This window comes from Zootoca vivipara, chromosome 9, assembly GCF_963506605.1.
Source record: "Zootoca vivipara chromosome 9, rZooViv1.1, whole genome shotgun sequence".
NCBI classification, from domain to species: Eukaryota; Metazoa; Chordata; class Lepidosauria; order Squamata; family Lacertidae; genus Zootoca; species Zootoca vivipara.
Window position 1 is genome coordinate 72,422,659 of NC_083284.1, and position 22,590 is coordinate 72,445,248.

Consider the following 22,590-nt stretch of genomic DNA (forward strand, 5'->3'; position numbering starts at 1 on the left):
TGGCGTTCCCCTAGGATCACTGAGAAGTGTTTCGTATCAGGGAAGTAGAATCTGAGACAGATTTTTCCCGGAGAAAGTTGTGTGCACAAAATATTTTGTTGAATTCATATAGAATTCGTATAGAATTAGGATGCAGATGTGGTGTGGACAGCATCAGGCTCTGTTCACTTGCATTTATTATGTCATCATTTTGTCCAGTCATGGTCCTTCTGAGTTTTTGCTGTGGTTCTTTCTTTTCTCGTAAGACAGTGGAACAGCAGGGCTTTCCAGGGCTACCCTTACCATTAATACTGCTTTCCCATCTTCTTAAAGAAGCATGGCTTTAGCTTGTACCCTATTACCTTTCTGGAGGGTGTCATGTTATCATTCCTATTTTATAAATCAATTTGTTTTATTAGTACTTTAAATCAGGGGTCAGCAACCGTTTTCAGCCATGGGCCGGTCTACTCATGTAAAAACACGCTGATTCCCAGACTGTCCGTGGGCCGGATTTAGAAGGTGCTTGGGCCGCATCCGGCCCCCGGGCCTTAGTTTGCCTACCCCTGCTTTAAATCAACCTTTCAATTAACACCATGATTTTTTAAAACAACAACAACAACAACCCTGCTGTTGTTTTGGTTACTGCCATTTTAGTAACTCCCCCCCCATATTAAAGTGCTTCTGATTTAAAACAGATACAAAAAAGTCCCAGAATTGTGGAATTGGAATGGAACCCAAGTCATCTAGTCTAAAGCCTCCCCCAATGCAGGAATCTCAACTAAAGCATCCATGACAGATGACCACCCAATCTCTGCTTAAAAACCTCAAATGAAGGAGAATCCAACAACCTCTGAAGGGAGTCTGTTCCACTGTCAAATGGCTCTTAATCACCAGAAAGTTCTTTGTGATGTTGAGTTGGAATCTCCTTTCTTGTAACTTGAAGCCATTGGTTTGAGTCCTACCCCTACCCCCACCCCCCAAAGCAGGAGAAAGCAAATTTGCTCCATCTTCCATGGGACAGTCCTTGAGGTATTTGAAGATGGCCATCATATCTCCTCTGTGTCTCCTTTTTTCCAGGCATATTATCCACTCTTCATGGAAATGCCCCATTTCTTCTCTTCTCTTTAAACCCTCTTCCACCTCCTCTCCAGTTCAAAATGAGCACCTGCAGTTATTGTTCCCACCTCCTCTTCTTCAAAGCCTATTAGGGGAGGTGAGCAGCAGAATGGGGCAGCGGTAGTACATGCCTGTGTGCCATTTGGAACAGGAGTTTCAACATGTTACCTTGTGCTCTGACTTGCCCACTTACAACCCCATCCATATTGTGCCAGAACTTCCTGGCACCCAGAGATCTCCATGAGGTCGCAATTGGACTCACATTGGGCCCAAAATGTGCATGGCACCCAGGGAATGTTGAACACCGTGCGAGTGAGTGAAAAGAAGAACTGTGGCTATGCAGAGCAATCTTATTCAGACAGTAGCCTCACTGAGTCCAATGGAACTTACTCCCAAGTAAATATGCTTTGATCTGCAGTAGCCTTATAAATCCGATTAGCAGTCTGAATAGTTTAACAAGAGACTTAAAGCAAAAACAAAAACCCAGAGAGGACTTCTTTACTTTTCATAGTTACTTCAGAGGAAATTTCCACAGATTCTGTTTGTCCTGCAAGCTACGTACATCTGCTGAAATTCTCTCTTCTACGCAGCTATTAAAGGTGCAGGAGCCTTATCCTCTATCTCTCTCTCTCCCCCCCCCCCCTTCATCTGGTCACTCCATTTAAATTCGTTTTTGAAGAAACGTATTGGGCTACAAAATGCCTTTGGGTTTTCAAGTTGTCAGAATTGGAGGTTACAAAGCAAATGTGGTAGTTTTCTTCAGGTGGTCAAAGTAAATGCAAGAGCTGTAAGACCTGTTCCCACTATGTAAAGCTCTGAAGGAGGTATCTGACTGCATTCATACAAGAGACCAGACCCTGCAAATCCTGTTGATGTGCCAAACACTATCCTCTTAAGCCCCAACTTTACTCCTTCACTCACTTGCAAGAGCTTCTGTTGCAAGGCGTCACCAGACTGTGGCTCTCTACTTAAGAAATGCTACCTTACAATCATCGTGATGACGGCGACATTGGATTCATATCACCTTTTAAATCTTACATACATTACATGAACACCCAGCATTATGCCTGCAAGCAATTACTTAAGTAGCCTGGTTCATCCATGCATGTACATCACTTGAATTCTGTCAGTTGAATGACTGCCAGTTGAATGCGTGAGCAGCTCCCATTGGAAAGCATTGTGTAAGGGAACGTGAGGGGATATGAAAGTTCAATTTGTGTTATGGCTGTGGTAACTCACTAAATACATAGAACCATGTAATTGTAGAGTTGGAAGTGACCCTGCGGGTCATCTAGTCCAACCCCCTGCAAGTCATGACTTTATACTACAGTATACTCATCCAGTGATGATCATGTGAACCAGCTGCATACGTTGTTGGACAGGCATCCCCAAACTTCGACCCTCCAGATGTTTTGGACTACAATTCCCATCTTCCTCAACCACTGGTCCTGTTAGCTAGGGATCATGGGAGTTGTAGGCCAAAACATCTGGAGGGCCGCAGTTTGGGGATGCCTGTTGTTGGATAATATGAATTTGAGGTGACCAGTATGCCCCTGCTTGTTTTTCATACTTAAACTGTTTTAAACCTTTATTAACATTTATTTTTTCTCTTAATTATGTTAGTGTTTAAATTGATCTTTGTATTTCCTTCTTTTGGCTGAAAGTTGGCATAAAATGTTTAAATGAGTACAGTAAATGAATAAAACATACTGGGCTAAAACCTATAAAAAGTAATGTGTTACTTGGTCATTGAAACATTCCTCTTCTCCCAGGCCTTTGGCTGATTAAATAATATATGTCTTTTATTGTTTGTTATTCTGGCATGTATTTTTGTGTTTTTATATTGTAAACTCACCTGTGATATTTGGATGAAGGGTGCTATAGAAATTTAATTAATAATAATACTGTATGAAGTAGTGCAATTGTGGTGGTTTTTTTAAAAAATAATAATTTTCTTTTCTCTTATTGCAAATATACTGTACTTATAACAAACAGCTTACATAAACATCTCTCCCTCCTCCCTTTTGACTCCCCTCAACTTCCACTTGATTTATTAACCTCATTGATATATTCTGTTATTTTATACAAATATATATTTTCCTTTTATTACCTCTTCCCCATTCATAAAATTGCAAATGTTTATTTTGAAGTAGTGCAATTGATTCATCTGTTCAACGGTATGTGCTCAGGTGATTGTTGGATACTTTTAACATTCACATGTAAAAGAAAGTGTCCCTAGGTTGCAACCACAAGGTCCCCTTTCCCTGTGCAAAGACTCTTTCCACTGGAGTCTTTGGAGAACCTTCGGATTCGAAGCAAGATGCAGACCAAGCAAGTAGTAGGTCCTCTGCGTACAGAAGGCAGAGAAATGCTGCTGGGTGACAAAGAGAACGTGGACCTGCTCATTCAGAGCTCTGGCCCACCTTACCTTCTCCCTGCTGCACCTGTTGGCTACTTGTGTATAGTCTTCTTGATTTCCCATTTATTATACATGCCCTTCTTACATCTCAGCTCACCTGTAAACTCCTTATGCAGCCACCCCAATTTCTTTAGAAGCCTCTCACTTTTCTTTCTTGTTGGGATGGTCTGCATTTGTGCCTTCAGTATTTCACATTTAAGAATCTCTCATCCACCTCGGACTCCCTTCTCTTTGAGCATTTCTGACTATGGGATTTCCCCTTAAGCTTTTTGGAACTGGCCTTCTAAAAGTCCAGAGTGCTCTGGGAAGGCATCCTCCAGGTCTTCAGTCTGGTAGATTAGTCTGAGACACAGTGACCAGGCCGAGGTTGAAAAATGCATGCTGGAAAGACTTTGTGTGTATGTATGTGTCTTATTTATTTAAATCCAGATAATGTTTACAAAGTACCCCTAACCAGCAAAATGCTGTCACTAAATTCGGCCTAATACAATCTCATACTTTATACAGCTTGCCTTTTAGGAGAAAAAGAAATCAAATAAAACTACCAACATGTTACATAGGTTTACGTTCTAATTTCAGATCATCATGTAATAAAAAATATTTCCAACTCAATATCCCATTTTGCTCATAGTGTTTATTACAAATAATAATTGGATGTAAAACCTATATGATTAGAAATGTTATTTATACTGTGAAGTAACACTACTGAGTTAATTGGGATTTACTCCCACGTAAGTGGATAGAGGGTGTCTTTTTTTCTTGTGTTGCGTTTTGGAGTTTAAGCTCCACAGATCAGGGATCTGTCATGTTGTGCAACTATATGCATAGCTTCTTAGAAGTAGTTGTCATTGAATTGAGTGAGACTTCCTTCCATATAAGCGAGTATAGGATTTGAAGCTCGTAGATTCCAGTGAGAAATATTGGCATGCACTTAATTCCACGGAAACCAATGAGACTTTGAGAGAGGTGTGGCTAACCTGCGGCTCTCCAAATGTTGCTGAGCAAAAGCTTCCGTAATTGAGCATACTGGCTGGAGTTCATGGGAGTCAAGGCTCAGCCATGCCCTTAGCCATGGTTCTACAACCTCCTTGGCTGTACCTCCTTACCAGGTCCAGGAGCTACGAGCCATCATTGATGGTTAACACCGTCCCATTGCGTGGTGTCATGCAGCGAAAATGGCAACCTGAGAACTGTGTGAGTTCCACAGCACAGACAAACTGCTTCCCATTATGCTTGTTTTTAAGCTGCAAGAAATCCAAAAGCATATAGTTACTATCAATTTAATTGGGAAGTGGAGCGGGCAAATGCCACAGTATCCAGTTCCAACTTCTTACAGTTGTTACTTGCATTATAGGAATATCATTGCCTGCCCCCCCTGCCTTGCATTCCAGTCTCACGAACAGCTATAGAGTATTTGACGTTAAAAAAATGATTTTCTTGTTTTGCACTTGTATAGTCAAAAGCGTAACGATAATCCTATTAAAGATCTTGTGTCATGGAGGAGGGGGGTCGGCTCAGCGTGTGCAGGGCTGGAAGCTTGCTGCCATTGGCTGGATGTGAAACAGAATAGGAGGGGCTTTGGGCCGGGGCAGGATTTATTACTTGTTATAGTTAGAGCAGGGATTTCTTCTGTGGGAAATGCCCAGTGGTTGCGGCTGCTGATGATCTCACATCGACAGCAGTGCAGTGCTGAGTGAGAAAGGGTGACCCAGGAATTGAGGACTGAGAAAAATACAGCAAGCAGATGAAGAGAGGGAGCAGAGGAGGGGAAGCGTTTGCCAGAGCAGCAGGCAGAGCATTGAAGGGAAGGGAAGGCAGGAGCTGAAAGAGAGAGGACGGCTCATGCCGAATGCCTACCAGATGCACTGAAACCACCAACCAGCCTTTGGAAATTGATACAAGGACTGCTTGCTGCCTATAGAGCAAGGGTTGTGGACTGACTCTGTGTGTGTGTGTGTGTGAGTGTGTGTGTGTGTGTGTGTGTGTGTGTGTGTGTGTGGCAGGGGGAGAGAAAGAGAGAACTTCACAGTACTCTTGATGAAAATGTTAAGTTGTGCATAACAGATTTGGCAAGACAGGCTGAGAAATGCTGCTGCAAGAGACTCTGGCGTGCAAATCCTAGCCATTGATGCATACAGGACGGCCTGCTCTGGCATAAGGGTGGGGAATAAAGGAACGGAGGCAATGCAGAGAATATTGGAATAAAGGTCTGCATTGGGTCGTTGGATTTAATAAGGAGGAGGTGGCGCTGAAAGAAGTCAGCCTCACACGAATGGTGGACTTGACACGAGGTGCTGTGCTGAATTCTGAGAGATGCTAGACATTAAATCTGACAACTGTGCAAAGAGAGACCATGGAGAAATCAAGTAGTGAGGATTCCTCAATTCACCGGAGTCCATCTTTGGATAGCAAGGATTCAGACTTTGCTAAACCTTCTACCTCAGGCAGGCAGTTTGGCCGAGGCTTCACTGCCGGAGCTTTCTATGGCACCACAGGATCGGACAAACAGAGCCATACCGCAGCTGCAGCTGGAACTGGTGTCAAAAGTGACAAATACAATGCACCCAAAGGCAGCAAATATGTGGTTTTTTATCTGGATCTATCATTTGTTTTCCTTTTAGAATTTAAGAAGTGCAGCATGGCGAGGGGCTGCTTGTGTTGTTTGAAATACATGATGTTCCTTTTCAATTTAATATTTTGGGTGAGTACTGCTTTTTTATATTCTTAATTAAGAGCTCCATTTCCCTACTGCATCATGAGCACAGTATATTTTAAGCTTGAACGTTAAGATTTCCCCCTCCTTTCTTTTACCTGCATGAAATATTTATGGAGCTGAATCCATGTCGTACGCTAGAGTGGAAAATGCAAAATTCTCATATCTTTTGGGTTTCATTTTGACAAGATTTATTTGTAGTAAACTGTGTGTTGAGCAGGCTGTATTAAAGAAAACAGAACCTTTCTCTTAGCCAAATTATTCATACCGACATGGTGGCATCTGTTTTAATATTACCTCAAGCTGCTGTAAGTATTTCTAAGCCGTTCCTATTAATCTGGCTCACTTTCCTAACAGAGAAAAAAAGTGGGTTGTTTTTTTTAGTATGAATGAGATTTAGTCTCTGTCACTTTTTTAAAAACCAAGATTCTTAATATGGTCAGTGAAAATGACGAACAATAAGGACTTTTGAGCCACTGTTACTCACATTGGCAAATTGGAGGGCCTGCTTTTTTATGGGACGAAAATTGATTTTCCTTGGTTAGCAAGCCAGGAGGCGTGAGGAATGGCAGCAATGCTTCAGTAAGCAAATTTGAGAACTCCTAGCAGCTACTATGATCAAAATGATGTCATGTGCACTTGGAAAATCAGGCTGTTGATGCCAGTCAGCAAATAATTTTTGTTTAGAACTAATTCACAATTTATGATCTGTCTTGGTTTTCTTGACCAAAACCAAAGTTTATCAGGTTTGAATGATTAGGAAAAGCAGTTATGAGCATTCTAATGGTAAACTCATGCATGTGAGCTTGAGGGACAATTATTCAAGGCAGTCATCTAGATAAAAAAAATGGTACCAGTGCATTATTATCCTTTTTTGAGTTTTATAGTAAACTAGCATTGTTTGAGTTAAACTAGAGTTTGTTTCTTGGCAGCTGGTTTTCCTGTGTGATTGACTCAGTTTATCTTTGGAAGGCCAGGTGCACTGTGAGAACTGGGCAGGTATTCCTGAATAATTGCATTTCAATAGTTAATGGATTGGAGGCAAGTGCAGGAATCTGCTTTAAAGAGAACTATCTAAGTAAAATACTTAACCACATGTAAATGCCTTATATTCAAACGCCTTCATTATTTGTGTTTGCTTTACCCCATAAATAGCAGAAATTCGCCCACTCACTTCTAGATTTATTTTATAGGAAAATTTTGAACCTAAAATTCCTGAATCATGTGTTTGAAGTTACATTTAAAATTCCATGTATTGCTAGGGAGTGTGTGTTATCTAGTCTGCTTGATGTTTGTGGACCATTGCATTTTGTTAAATTACAGTCACTATGAGACGAATTAGGGATGTGGGTGGCGCTGTGGGTTAAACCACAGAGCCTAGGGCTTGCCGATCAGAAGGTCGGTGGTTCAAATCCACGTGACGGGGTGAGCGCCCGTTGTTCGGTCCCTGCTTCTGCCCACCTAGCAGTTCAAAAGCACCTCAAAGTGCAAGTAGATAAATAGGTACCGCTCCGGCGGGAAGGTAAATGGCGTTTCCATGTGCTGCTCTGGTTTGCCAGAAGCGGCTTAGTCATGCTGGCCACATGACCCGGAAGCTGTATGCCGGCTCCCTCAGCCACAACCCCAGAGTCATCCGCAACGGTCAGGGGTCTCTTTACCTTTACCTTTATGAGATGAATTGCTTGAAAGGCATCTAAATTAAAACTCAGGTATTTATAGCTATGGCACATTAAATCTATATGCACACAAGTTGGGGTGAGGGGCTGAACTCATGGCTGGTAGAATTGTTTGAAGTTTCCTCTTAAACCACTTTCCCCGTTGAAGAGGGAAAGTGATTTTCAGTTTAAATTTTACAACCAAAATGTAGTGCAACCCAGGCACGGATGGAGGGAGGTAGCCAAGGGGTGACCCCAGCGCGGTCCAGCCCAGCGCTCCTTTCCGCGGGCATCAGGAGAACTCACTGGCCAAGCACCATGTTGCCCAGCAGGGCTCCCCACTGTGTGGGTGGGCAGGCGGTCCCACTTGGCTCAGGGGTGCGTGTGTGCTTCGGTGGCACCTGTGGCTTTCCCACCCCGGACACTGGCAATCCACGCTATGCTGCTGTGCTTAAGCGATCAGCAGCTCTTCTTGAGCTCCCATGAAACTTATGAAAAGTAAGCAGGCTGGCATGCAACAAAACTTGCTTATCTCTGGGGTTGCCTGGTTCATTACCCCTGCAATGCTTCTGGGCCTTCACTTTAGCACCCACTCCAGTAGGAGTGTAGGCCTTTCCTTTCTCCCACATGAATGGATGCCTGTCATTCTCTGCAAGGGAAGAGAGTACAGAGCTGTATTCAGGAACAGAGTTGCAGCAGGGGCAAAGCCTGACCTGATGGTCAGTGGCCCAGCATATGGATTGCAGTGGTTCTCCTCTCCCGCCTGAAGGCACCACGGGGAGTCACAGCATGCTTCTGGCACTCCTTCGTTCCATAGCAAAAAGGTAGGTGTTAGGTGGAGAGGGGGCAATGCAATTTCAGTCGGTCCAAAGACTTGTAGGATTGCTGTGGTGAATAGGCTGACCCAAGAGCTAGTAAAAATGTGGACTAGAAATGTTGCAAGACCATCTGGCATAGAAGTTCCAGCAGAGAAATGATATCCACCTTTCACATCACTCTGATCATTTGATACCCCTCCTAAACTTTTTTGTATACTCTCAGATCCAATTAAAAACTCCTCATGCTTACCTCAAAGTCTATGCGCTCCCCCACTTTTATAATGATGCCTTCGATCTTCCACTTCTATCACTTTCCAGGTACCCCAAGATCTCTTGCTCCCTCAAAGAGCTCTGCAGTTCTTTATGCCTGGAACTGCTTTCCAGAACACCTGCGTGGTGGCACCTCTCTCATGCTTCAAATTCAACCTCAAATTGTACCTTTTCTGTGAAGCTTTGGCACAACACACAATCCCCATGACTTAGTGTAACTAAGCATAACTTTCTCCCTGGGTTGGCTCAGACCGGGAAGGGGATGGAGAGTGCAGCTGCTGGCTACACCTGCTTTACTCCCTTTTGCAAAAATTCTCATCTGTGGGGAGGTTTCAAAAATTATTCAGTTTACTGCTAGGACTGAGAGGAGTTGTAGTTCAGTAACATCTGGAGGCCCAACGGCTTCCCCCATCAGGTTTAATTCAATACCAAATGTCTTAACCAGAATCCTAGTGTTGTATCTTCCTTTCCCTGTGCAAAGAACTTTTAGGAGAGCATTGTATCAGAGTGAAAAAACATACGTAGATGAGATCCCCAGGGAAGTAAATGGGGGCTGGACTAAATTTTGCTGGAGGACTTATCAGGGGTGACGGTGAAGGAACAAGGCAGTTGCCCAGGGCCCCACACTTTGAGGGGTGGGGAAGTCTTGTACAAAATCCTGCCTGCATCCTTATAGTCAGTCATTCTCAGTCTACCTTGTATTTATTTTAGGATTATTGCAAGCAAGCCCCTCCCTACAGAAACACTTGCAGAAGACCAGCCCATCTCCAGGCCCACCTTCACCAGTAGTACACTAGTAGTTCATTTGCCAGGATCCACCCTCATGCTTTTTTTCTGCATGTGCCCAGTTCACTCAGGGCAGCAGGAGGAGGCAGCTGTCAATTTGTTTTAGTAAGAGTGGAAAGGAGAAGACAACTTAGATCTTCTGAAATTTCAGAATAGAATAGGATAGAGTCTGGTCAGACATATCTCACGAAACACGCTCAACAAGAATAAAAGAAAGAAGAGAAGAAGAAGAAGAGTTTGGATTTGATATCCCGCTTTAACACTACCCGAAGGAGTCTCAAAGCGGCTAACATTCTCCTTTCCCTTCCTCCCCCACAACAAACACTCTGTGAGGTGGGTGGGGCTGAGAGATTTCAGAGAAGTGTGACTAGCCCAAGGTCACCCAGCAGCTGCATGTGGAGGAGCGGAGACGCAAACCCGGTTCCCCAGATTATGAGTCTACCGCTCTTAACCACTACTACACCACACTGGCTCTCATTTAAACTTGTTAAAGGTGGTATCTCTACTAGCCAGAATAATAAAAACAGGTGAAACCAAATGTTAGAGAGGATGTAATGTGATTGGAACATATTATCACATGTAGTGGTCATGTGATAATGTGTATTCATTCTGGAAAAAACAATCTCAATAATTCAATTTGAACTGCCACTATGTCCTAAACTTCCTCTTCTTTTGGTTTTTGACCTGAATCTTCCTTTTAGGGTTTCCAGAGAACTCATTCATCTTTTTTCTGTCACCAGATTAGTAGATCTCAAAACATACAGACATAGCCAGCAGTTGCAGGGAGAAGGTCAGGTGGGTTAAAGCTCAGAATGAGCTCAGGGTTGCAAGTAAAGCTACAAATAATAAAAAAGGGTTTCTTCTGTGATGTTTTCAAAGCAAGAAGAAGAACAAGCAAGTTCTGAGTGCAAAAGACGGAAATGCTATTGGTTGACAAAGAGGAAGTGGAACTACTCAACACCTACTTTGCCCAGGAAAGCAGTACCCATCTTGGTGATAACAGAATAAATGATGCAAGGAAGGAACTGCAGCTCAAGACAGAAAAAGAGGAAAGGGAACACCTAGCTACTTCAAATGAATTCAAATCTTCAGGGCCCAATAAGCTGCACCCAAGGGTACTAAAGGAACTTGCAAATGTAATCTTAGAGCCTCTGTCTATAATCTCTGAGAATTCTTGGAGAACAGGTGAGGTCCCTGCAGACTGGAGGTGACCAAATGTTGTCCCCATCTTCAAGAAGCGGAAAGAAGAAGACACAGGTAGCTACTGACCTGTCAGCTTGATGTTGATACTGAGTAGACGTAGCGTATCTCGATTTCAGTAAGGCTTTTGATAGAGTCCACCATGATATTTTTGCAGAGAAGCTGGTAAAATGTGGACTGCACAAGAATACTGTGAGGTGGATTTGTAGCTGGTTGACTGACTAAACCCAATAAATGGTTCCTCGTCATCCCGGGGAAAAGTGACAAGTGAGGTGCCACAGGGTTCTGACAGGCGCAGTGGAGGCGGCCCCAGGCTCCCACTCCCCGCGCAAAGCTCTGGAGGTGCGTGGGGACCGCGAGCCTGGGGCTGCCTCCTCCGCGCCTGTCACTGTTGAGCGGCTTCAGGCTATGCCGAGGCGTGCACATGCCTCCGGAGAGCGGCCTGAAGCTGCTCAACAGGCACAGCTGACATGTGCAGTGGAGGCGCCCCCAAGCTCGTGCTCCCCACGCGAAGCTCCTGAGGCGTGCTGGGAGCACAAGCCTGGGGCCACCTTGCCGCGTCTCTCAGCTGTTTTTTATTTTATTTTTATTTTTATTTTTCTACTTTTTATTTTTTTCTATTTTCTATTTTCTATTTTTTCTACTTTTTTCCTATTTCTTATTTTTATTTTTCCTATTATTTATTTTTATTTTTCCTATTATTTATTTTTATTTTTCTATTATTTATTTATATATTTTTTTCTATTATTTATTTATATATTTTATTATTTATTTATATATTTTTCTATTATTTATTTATTTTTCTTTTTTCTGTTAATTGGGGGGGAGGGTGCCAGAAGGTGATCTCGCCTGGGGCGCAAAAAACCCCTAGCACCGGCCCTGATTGCAGGGGGTTGGACTAGATAACCCCCGAGGTCCCTTTGAACCCTGTAATTCTCTGATTCTCCTTTCAAAAAAACTGTGCCACGCAAAGCAGCCAATTAGGGCTGTGAATGAAGACACTCAGAAGCACTGCTCCATCTGCCACTACCTGCATGCCTGGTATTGGAGAGGATAGCCTGAAATATGTGGAGAACATGGTTGTGTGGCAGCTTCACCCTATTTTTATACTTCTCAAGGACTGGGAAATCTTTGAATTTGAGGCAGTAAAGTTGGGGATCTTTTTCTTTTTTAAAGTACCACAGGGCTTTAGCATTTTTATGCTGCTCCGTGTGGTTCTTAGCAGTTGTTCTTTGGCCATCTGGTATTGCTTTCTTTAAGAGATTAGAAAAGTCTGAGCTGAGGGATAAGAAAGCTTATGGTATTTAATTGTGTGGTCGTGGTGGTGATTTACACTGTGTTCATCTTAAGTGCATAATATGTTTGGCTAAAAAACAACAACCCCAAAAAACAAAATCTATTCAACACTGTTCTGCTTTAATTTGCCTTTAACGAGCAAAACTGCAAACTCCCCAATGCAATCCCACGGTTGCCATAATGAAGTATTGCTTTTAGTTTATATAGATAACAGTGTTAGCCTGACAAAAGGTAATGGATAAACATGTCCTACTTTCAATGTTAGAGCTAGTGCGGTGCACCAGGTTGATTCGGAGCTTAATTCAACGCTTTGGAAAACAGTCCAATTCATAATTTATTTTGTTTTATTTATTTATTTGGAGACAAAAACACCACTTTGGCTCTCACCGTCGGAAGCCATAGCGGGGGGTGGGGGAAGAATATGATAGAAGGTTGGAAAACTTACAGAATTTTTTTAAAACAAGAGGGAGAAGAGTTTAAATTAAAAGAATTTAAGGATTTATCAGGTAAGTTAACAACATGGATACAATATTTGAATGAAGTATTTAAGAAAGAGAGGATACGAATATTTGAGGAACAAATATCACAATTGGAGAGATATCTGTTGGAATGTAATGTTAAAGTGCTGTCTAAAATGTATAAGATATTACTAGAATGGGAGACAAAGGATGAGTAAGTAAAACTTTCAATGATACATTGGGCAATAGAAATTGGTTATACGTAATATAAATATGGAAGCGTGGGACTGATTGTGGAATACTGATATAAAATTTACAGCATGCTATGTTTTAAGAGAAACCTACATGAAAATGTTATATGGATGGTATCTAACACCGAGTAAATTGGCAAAACTGTATAAATCAAAATCAAATAAGTGTTGGAAATGCAAAGAGAAAGAAGGTACTTTCCATCATATGTGGTGGTCTTATAAGTTAAGTTAATTTAGAATATGCAAGAAATGATAAAAATAAATTTAAGGAACTGCAGAAAAAGGAGGAAGGAAGTTGAGTTTTGAAATTTTAAAATGACTGTAAAACTATTGAAATGTATATAACTGAAAATCATTTTTTTAAAAATGGAAAACAGTCCAGTTCGTATTGGACCAATTCACAGGTTGCTTGATTTGGTTTTGTGCCTCCTCATCAGTTACCATAGGAGCATTTTAAAATGGCTATTGCTTCTTTGCTTTTTGACAGAATTGATGAAATTTGCAGGGATAGTAGTTACTTCTGAGTGGTAGAAAAAATACTTGCCTTACTGGTTTCACATGGATTTTTGATACAGAAGTTTTTTTAGCATGGCAACATAGAGAGGCTTGGATGGGTATTTTGCTGGAAAGACATCAAATATGGTAATTGCTATACAGTATAGTACATATCTGTGGTCCAAGAAGCAAAGTCTCTTTTAAGACAATTTGCATCATCCTCTTCTCCAGATCTCTCGCAAAATATGTATTAAATATGAATTGAATAACTTACGTTCTCCTAAAGCTAAATTCATGTGTGCAAGTGTAGGAAAGTGGTGAGACACTAGGTAAGATTTTTGTGTTTCATTTAAAAATAGAAATTATAGAAATAGAAATAGAAGAACACAATACAGTGTATACAACACCAAATAAATATTTTCAAAGTTTCAGAAATATTATTCTTCACATATAATCTAAAATAATGTCTGAATTTGAATCCTTTTCCTTGAAGTTGGATCTCCCACTGCTAGATATGCAGCGAGAGGAAATTGTTTCAAAATAGTTGCAGCTGGAAGAAGTTAAGAGTGTAATTCACAAAATGAAGATTGGGAAAGTGCTAGGGCCTGATTGTTCTCCTATGGAATGGTACAAAATATATTCAGATTTACTAGTCCCTAAGGTGCTTTGGTTTCATCAACTTTAGTGTGTGATACATATATCTCTGTTATACCTAACTCTGGCAAAGACCATACTAATTGTGCAAATGGTAAGCCAATTTCTTTAATTCACATACATTTTAATATATTAACAGCAATTTTGGTTAATATGAAGCCGTGATTTTTTGGAATTAATTGGTATCTGTATAATTAGCAAAACTGTGGTAATATTGGGCAAATATTGGAAAATTAGTAAAAAATGTTTGTGTGTGTGGTTTTTTTTAAAAAAAAATGCAAGTAGTGATATCCACAGTAGCGCATTCAGATCAAGTGGTTTTTATTTGACATAAAGAATGAGCAGGTCACCTAAAATCAGTCGCCAACCTAGTGGCCTGGAATAGTCCTAGAACATATCCAGCTGCATTTGTTTCTTCGGGTGCTGAAAAAGCATTTGACAAAGTATATTGACAGTATATGTTTGTTACTTTGGAAAAGTTTGGATTTCCTCAATAATTTATGAAGTGGATTAGAATTTTATACTTCCTAAATTGCAAGTAAAAGCACATTGAAGTCTTTCAGATCCAGTGGGTTTGGAGCAGGGTGCAAGACATAGCTGTCATTTGTCTCCATTGATGTTTGTTTTATGTTGGAACCACCGGCATGTGAAATCAGATGGAAAAGGGAGAGATCTGGTTCTGTTCATGTACAAGCGGAATTTAAAATACAGTCGTACCTTTTCTTGCGACTAGGATCTGTTCCGGAGCCCGGGCTGCTAGCCGAAAAGGACGCAGGGCAAAGCGCAAATTCTGTGCATGCGCAAAGCACGATTTAGCGCTACTGTGCATGCACAAGCAGCAAACCCAGAAGTAACCCATTCTGGTACTTCCGGGCTTGCTGCAGACATTCACCAGAACAGATGCAGACATTCGCAGAGCTATTACTGTGGGTTTATTACTCTTTATTAGTTGACCAAAATTACGGTAATAAAAACAATAGTTTTTGTAGAATTTCAGGATATACAATTAATTGGTCAAAATCTGAATTAATCCCAGCGGGCAATTGTAGGTTACTTGTTTTATATACAAACAGGTGATTTTGTTTTTCACATATATAGACATATTATAAATAAATAAATAAATAAATAAATAAATGGCATTTTGGTTCTGAGAGATATTTGCAAAAGGATTAAACTGAATTTCAATAGGTTGAGAAAGCAGGTTTTTTTTAACCTTCCTCATTATTTACTTTCCGTTGTGCATTTAATCTCTGGTAACACAATTTGCCAGAACCTAGAATACCAAAGGTTAATTGATTGAGCTTTCTGGGTTCTTCAAACTATTGCTGTTATTAAATGAGCTGTCACTAGTTTTAAAAAATTAATTAAATATTATGCAAAAGATTATATGTTTGTCATAGCAAAGTTTGATCATAATACTAGTGTTGGATTCATAATTACAGTATGCCCTGTGATTACACTTACTGTATTTCCTCCATTACCATAGGCCAAAATCCCTTGAGTATCCCACAGCTCCACTACTTATGATAAAATGAGCCAATCTCCTGGTATAATAATAATAATAATAATAATAATAATAATAATAATAATAATAATAAATTATTTATACCCCGCCCATCTGGCCGGGTTCTCCCAGCCACTCTGAGCGGCTTCCAACGAATTATTAAAATACAGAAATCCATCAAACATTAAAAGCCTCCCTAAACAGGGCTGCCTTGAGATGCCTTCTAAGGTCTGGTAATTGTTATTCTCATTGACCTCTGGTGGGAGGGCATTCCACAGGGTGGGCGCCACTACTGAGAAGGCCCTCTGCCTGGTTCCCTGCAACTTGGCTTCTCGTAGCGATGGAAACGCCAGAAGGCCCTCGGCGCTGGACCTCAGTGTCCGGGCAGAATGATTGGGGAGGAGACGCTCCTTTAGGTATACTGGACCGAGGCCGTTCAGGGCTTAAAGGTCAGCACCAACACTTTGAATTGTGCTCGGAAACGTACTGGGAGCCAGTGTAGGTCTTTCAGGACCGGTGTTATGTGGTCTCGGCGGCCGCTCCCAGTCCAGCTGCCGCATTCTGGGTTAGTTGTAGTTTCCGGGTCACCTTCAAAGGTAGCCCCACGTAGAGCGCATTGCTGTAGTCCAAGCGAGAGATAACTAGAGCATGCACCACTCTGGCAAGACAGTCCGCGGGCAGGTAGGGTCTCAGCCTGCGTACCAGATTGAGTTGATAAACAGCTGCCCTGGACACAGAATTGACCTGTGCCTCCATGGACAGCTGTGAGTCCAAAATGACTCCCTGGCTGCGCACCTGGTCCTTCAGGGGCACAGTTACCCTGATTCAACCAGTTGTGGTGGAACAAGTGTGGACATACCTGGATGAGACTGATGATCTGGATCCATTCCAGCAAGCCCTAGGCTCAATGGTTTAACCACAGCACCACCTGGGTCCCACGTGTCTTTTGTTTTGTCAGCCCAAATACCAAAGTTAGAAACCTGCCTTCTCCATGTTACATAAGGAGTTTGGAGGAAGAAGGAAGTATACCTTCTCCCTTTTCCAGTCTCCCTATGGTAGCTTTAAATCTCAATTTCTTTGTGACCAAAATGGGAGGGAGAGAAATGTATGAGCTCAAGATTTGCTCAGGTGCTTCGTTGTCAGGTCCAATTCTATCTTGAGTCATTGTGTTTCCAAATTTATCTTGACAGCCTCAGGAGCTGGAACCTTAAAAACACAGCCCTGGTGCCCTCTAGATTTTAACAAGATTATAGGGCTGTGCATGTCAGGTTTTTTGTGTTGCCTTCTCCCTTTTTAGGATAAATCAAGAGATTTAAATGATTTGTTAATATATTTTAAACTGCAAGCTATACAATGAAATGATATGAAAAAATGGCCTGCTTTTGCTGCATGAAATATGAGGCTTTCATTTTAATACCTTTGAGCAGTTCACATTTTGTAATCTGCGTGCAGCAGAGATGGCTTTTGGCATTTCAGTACATGGCTCCTTATAATTGCAGGCATTATTTTCTTCACATTGTCCTCTTAAAATTCACTCACTTCAGCAAAAATATTTAAAATCATTTGACATGCATTGTGCTTTTTGTAGCAGTTTTGTGTCTTGACTTACAGTATATTTTAGGTTTCGAACTTCCATCTTGGATGCTGGTCAGCTCAAGAGCACTGGACAGGGAAACACTGATTCTTTCTTTTGCTTGCCTTGTGGAGAAGCTGGAGTATATAGATTGTTTTCTCCAGTGGAGCTTATTGATTTCACACATTACTGTATTTGTCGTCATATTTACTGGAGCTGCTACTTGCTAGTCTGCCTGCCTCAGTTATGTGTTTGTTTCTAGCCTTAAGAGAAACCATGCAGATCACATGCTGCTTAGTTTCTGACTTATGGGTTGTGAGTAGCTCTGCCCACTAATTCACCTCCCCAATTTAGCCAACCTTCCCAATTTAGGTTCAGCAATAACAAACGAAACAAGACCCTCCCAGTTTAAAAGACTGTGTATTGTTTAATCAGCCAAAGGCCTGGGAGAAGAGGAACGCTCTTGCCTGGCGCCTAAAGATATGGAATGATGGAACAAGGTGAGTCTCTCTGGGGAAAGCATTCCACAAGCGGGGAGCCACCACAGAAAAGGGCATGAAGACGGGCCTCAGATGATGATTGCAGGGTCTGGGTCAGTTCGTATAGGGAGAGGTGGTCCATGAGGTACTGTGGTCCTGAACCATTTAAGCGATGCGTTTTTCTGGCGGTACCCTCCCCCATGTCAAGTGTGGCACTTACAGTAACAACATAATGGTGAGAACTGGCACCTTTTTTTCTTTAAAAGAAAGCACTGTGTTTAAGCCTTTATAGGTCAAAACCAGCACTTTGAATTGGGCTCAGAAACTTCATTGGCAGACAATGCAATTGGGCCAGAATTGGCGTTATATGCTCAAACCGTCTCACCCTGGTGAGCAGTCTGGTCACTGAATTCTGCACCAACTGAAGTTTCTGAACCATCTTCGGAGGCAGCCCCGTGTAAAATGCATTGCAGTAATCAAAGCTAGAGGTTACCAGAGCATAGACGACAGAAGTTAGACTCTCCCTGTCCAGATAGGGGTACAGCTGATGGAAGGCACTCCATGCCACTGGGACCACCTGAGTCTCAAGTGACCGCAAAGGATGTAGAAGTATCCCCAAGCTACATACCCGCTCCTTCAGAGGGTATGTAACCCCAACAAGAGCAGGCCACCTCCCATCCATGTGGTCTAGAGCAGTGTTTCCCAACCTTGGGTCTCCAGCTGTTTTTGGACTACAACTCCCATCATCCCTAGCTAGCAAGACCAGTGGTCAGGGATGATGGGATTTGTAGTCTGAAAACAGCTGGAGACCAAAGGTTGGGAAATACTGGTCTAGAGAACCACCCACCAGCAGCATGAGGGATAAAGCTGAAACCTGTGACACCCCAAATTGCAACAAGCCTGCCAGGTAGGTCAGCTGAGAGCCTTGTGAGATGCTTATGATCACACAGATCATAAAGGCATGCTTCAAAGGAGGGCTTCTTGATTTGCCACTGACAGCCAAACTAAACATGATGCTAATGTATTTTTGCATTTAATAACCACCTTTTTAAAAAGTGCAGCTAGTGGCCACTGGGCCCACCTGATAATCATCAAGATTAAAAGAGGTGGGGAAGAGAGTTTTGACCTCACCAGCCATGATCCTGATGAAAATTACTCAGTGGAAGCTTCTGTTTCCTCCCAATGCCAGTAGCAGGTTCTCATGATTGATTCACATTAGAACTGCAGAGGAAAGGGTTAACAGGCCCCTTCTAACCTGGTTCTTAGAATGACAGAATTGTATAGTTGGAAGGGACTCTGAGGGTCATCTAATTCAACCACCTGCAATCCTGATTTTTTTTTTTTACTTTTACTGTAATTTTATTCATTTTAATTTATGTAATAGAACTTCTCCCAGAGAACTTTGAGTTATAAGATGGCCTATAAATAAATAACCCCCAGCTTCTATTTCCATTTTTAAAATATGCATGTTGTAAAGGGACATTTATCATTTAATTTGGCTGTCATCTTCTAATAACTCTGTAATATGAGAAGGTTGGCAGAATCAAAAAGGTGAATGAATGTCAAAGTTTCAAGTAGGGGTAAGTTGGGGGCATGGCTAACGGCAAAGCTAAATAAATGGCAGCATATTCTTATGTCTCTGAACACAACAGTGTGAACATTGCATTGAGGGACAACCATAGACTTTGGAACAGCAAAACACTGAGATCGGTAATGATTCCCGGATTTTGAGGATCTTAAAAGCAAGTTTGGATCTAAAAGAACAAATTGAAGGCTCAATTTATGAGGCTTCAGACAAGGCCTCAGACACTGATACAGTGGTACCTTGACATCCGAACGATTTGACTTCCAAAGGTTTCGACTTCCGAAGTCGGCAACCCCGGAAGTCTTTTCGCCGTGCGCGCCCTGCACGTGAGTTCTGCGCCTGCGCAAAGCGCCGCAGGCGCAGGAGCAGCGCTTCGACAACTGAAAACGTTGACTTACGAAGACGGCCGCGGAACGGATCGTCTTACGAAGACGGCCGCGGAACGGATCGTCTTCGTAAGTCGAGGTACCACTGTATATATATCTAAAGGCAATGCTTACTTGTAAAAAGACAGGAAAGTGACAGCAGTTATGGAGGCAATGTCTACATTGACAGAATTTGCCAAGCCCTAATGTGTGACTCCATGGTCCATGGGGTCCATGGACCATGGGGTCATGAAGAGTCGGACAGGACTAAACGACTAAACAACAACAACAAAATGTGTGACTGGACCAATCACATTGGCACCACTTGCATACAAATTTGAAAACCTTTCTAATCACCTAACATACATATCTCAAACCAGAAATGAAGCACTGAATCTTGTCAGCACTAATAAATCTGAAATGCAATTATTACATAATGCCACAAAGGATCTTGCCCTGAAGCTTGAGGAACAATTGGACACAGAGGTAAAAAAATTCAAATCAAAGGCCTCCCAGAGATCAGGAAGAGGGAGATATGGCCCAATTGTTGGTGGACTGGATACTTACCTTGAATATAAATAACTCAACAGCAAATGTAGAGAGGGCACAAAGAGTCCCTGGAGGATGAAGCAGAATGGGTGAAGCCCTGCATTACAGGCTCAAAGATACTCAGGGACTTAAAACATGAACGATCCAGCGTTGACATATTTTAAAACATTAGTCCAGCCGCAACTGCCTGGCAATGTGATTTTCGCCCTTATACATCTGACTCGAAGGAGGTCAGCATTGCCTACCACAGGGGCTTTACTTTCAAATCATAGCCCAGCATAGAGGGAGACACTGAAGGAGAGCAACAAGCAACAAGCTGAAAAATGTGGTAAAAGATCCCCAACTTTGAACATCAGTGCACTTGGCTGACAGTGCCCTTCTGCAGCTTAGAAAAGAGAATCCCCCCGGAACATCAAGAAATAAGAAAGAAAAGATTCCACACACTTGATCACTGTTGGCGTATGGCATGTGCCAGATGTGTGCAGCTCCCCAAGCTTGTAGGTTCGTGGCAGTGCTGGCAGGGCACAATGAGGAGATCTGCAAGGGGAGCCTGGTTTGCGCCCCCCCCCAATCATGTGATGCGAGGCTCCCTCAATGTGGGGCGCAAGTGGGCAACCCTGCCCATTTCAGATGGAAAACTCTCTAGCAACCCAAATGGCAGGTTTCTTTTTGTTTCAGGCTGAATTGGTACTACAAATCTCACACTGTTCTGCATATATGTACCAAATTCTGGGCAACAAACAAGACCAAACTGGCTTCATTGTTTATAGGAATAGAGCTCCATGCACAGAACTACTCCGGTGCTTCAATTTCTCTTGATGCATTCAAGGTCTTTGACATAATTCAATACGCCCTTTATTATCTAAATTTGGTAAGCATTTCCTGCATATGATTAGTCCAATTTATTCCCAGTCTAACATCATCATCACAATAAATGGGTCTGGCCCCAAACGCATCCACCTCAATGGGGCACTTGTCAAAGGTGCTCCTGTCGCCGCTGCTTTTTGCAGTGGTCAGAAAGGTGCTTGCCATTCAATTGCGGGCAGATGCAACTATCGAGGGGGTGAAAATCAGAAATATTGAGCACAAAATTAATACTTTTGCTGACAACACTCTGGTTACAGTATTCTCCAAGACCCTCTTAATGCACTCCAACCACTTAAAACACAATGGAATGCATTTCATGCAGTTGAGGGACGGGAAATAAATTATGCAAAATCTGCCATTCTTCCAATTTACCTACTGTCAGGGATGAGGTGACTACTCTTGAGTAACGACCTTCCACATGCTTGTCTTTCAAACGTTTTTATTGGTGCACATTATTTACAGTGTAATGAACTACTGATTACATGTCTACCCGCTCGAGTCAGATTCCTGCACTGCCCCCCTCCGCGTTCTGGACCAACATAAAAGCCTCGGAACTGAGAAGCGCCTCCCTTTCCTCCTCCTCCTCAATTCTGGCGTCGGGGGGGGGGGGGGGTAAACGGGTCTTCTGTCTGACCGATTCCTGTCCTCTCTGTCCTCCCTTTCTTCCTGCCTAGGGAGCAGGGGCTCTTGGATGCTGCCAGAGCCCTGCCCCCCCCTCCGTTCCCTGACTCCCTCCATCAGACCCTTTGCTCTCATGACTGCTGGGAGACGGGCTGCTTCGGATGGAGGGGGGTTTCTCTATAAGCCCTCCCCCTTACACCTACCCACAATGACTTGCAAGCGACTAATATTACAATCAGAATTTAGCATTGCCCATGGTGCTTTTAAATATATTGGCATAAACTTTACACCAGATCTTAAGCAGCTTTGTTGCAGAAACTATGAAAACCTGCTCAAAGATATTTCTGAAGAATTGGCATAATGGAAACATTTAAATCTCAGTTGACTTCACAGGATAGTTGTGATTAAAATGTTCTTTCTTCCAAAGTTCTATTTTTTCAGGTTTTGCCCATCTATATTTCCCCCTCTCTGCTTAAAAAATGGCAATGAAAGCTAATTCTATTTGTTTCATCTGGGGAGGGGGGAATCTAGAATAAATTATAAAATGTTATTTAGGCATAGATCTAAGGGAGGTATTGGAATGCCCAACCTACAGCTCTATTATGCATTCTACTGTTAGATCATCCATCTATTTATCCAGGAGGATAAATACGGACCTAAATCACCATTTCTTTCAGGAAGCCTAAGCCTCTGGAAAGCCTAGCTCTCTTTGGCATTATCAGACAACCCAGCATTCAGAGCAAACGTGGTTGTGGTTCTGGTGCTCATTTGTCCCTGCAAGTTTGTACCTGAGCCATGCCAGACAATTTGATGCAAGCTTCTGTGGGCACAATAAAATTGATGGAGCACCCCTTGTTTCAGCATTCATAGTAATGTGTTTTTTTCTTTGTTAATCGAATGCTGTGTTAGTGACAGCTTGTCAGTCTGATTAATACGT

At 42.3% G+C, this 22,590-nt stretch overlaps 1 protein-coding gene across 3 annotated transcripts in view; it reads left to right on the forward strand.

Annotated features, from left to right (window-relative positions):
• TSPAN9 (tetraspanin 9) overlaps window positions 1-22,590 on the forward strand; it is a 103,973-nt gene that overhangs the window by 30,615 nt on the left and 50,768 nt on the right. For 2 of the 3 annotated variants that reach the window (XM_035113603.2, XM_060279033.1), the window contains exon 2: window positions 6,136-6,215. In XM_035113603.2, the coding sequence (XP_034969494.2) occupies window positions 6,153-6,215 (63 nt within the window). In that variant the 5' untranslated portion in view covers window positions 6,136-6,152. Of the gene's footprint in view, window positions 1-3,234; window positions 6,216-22,590 lie in introns of those variants that run through there. The other variant, XM_060279032.1, reaches the window with a different exon arrangement.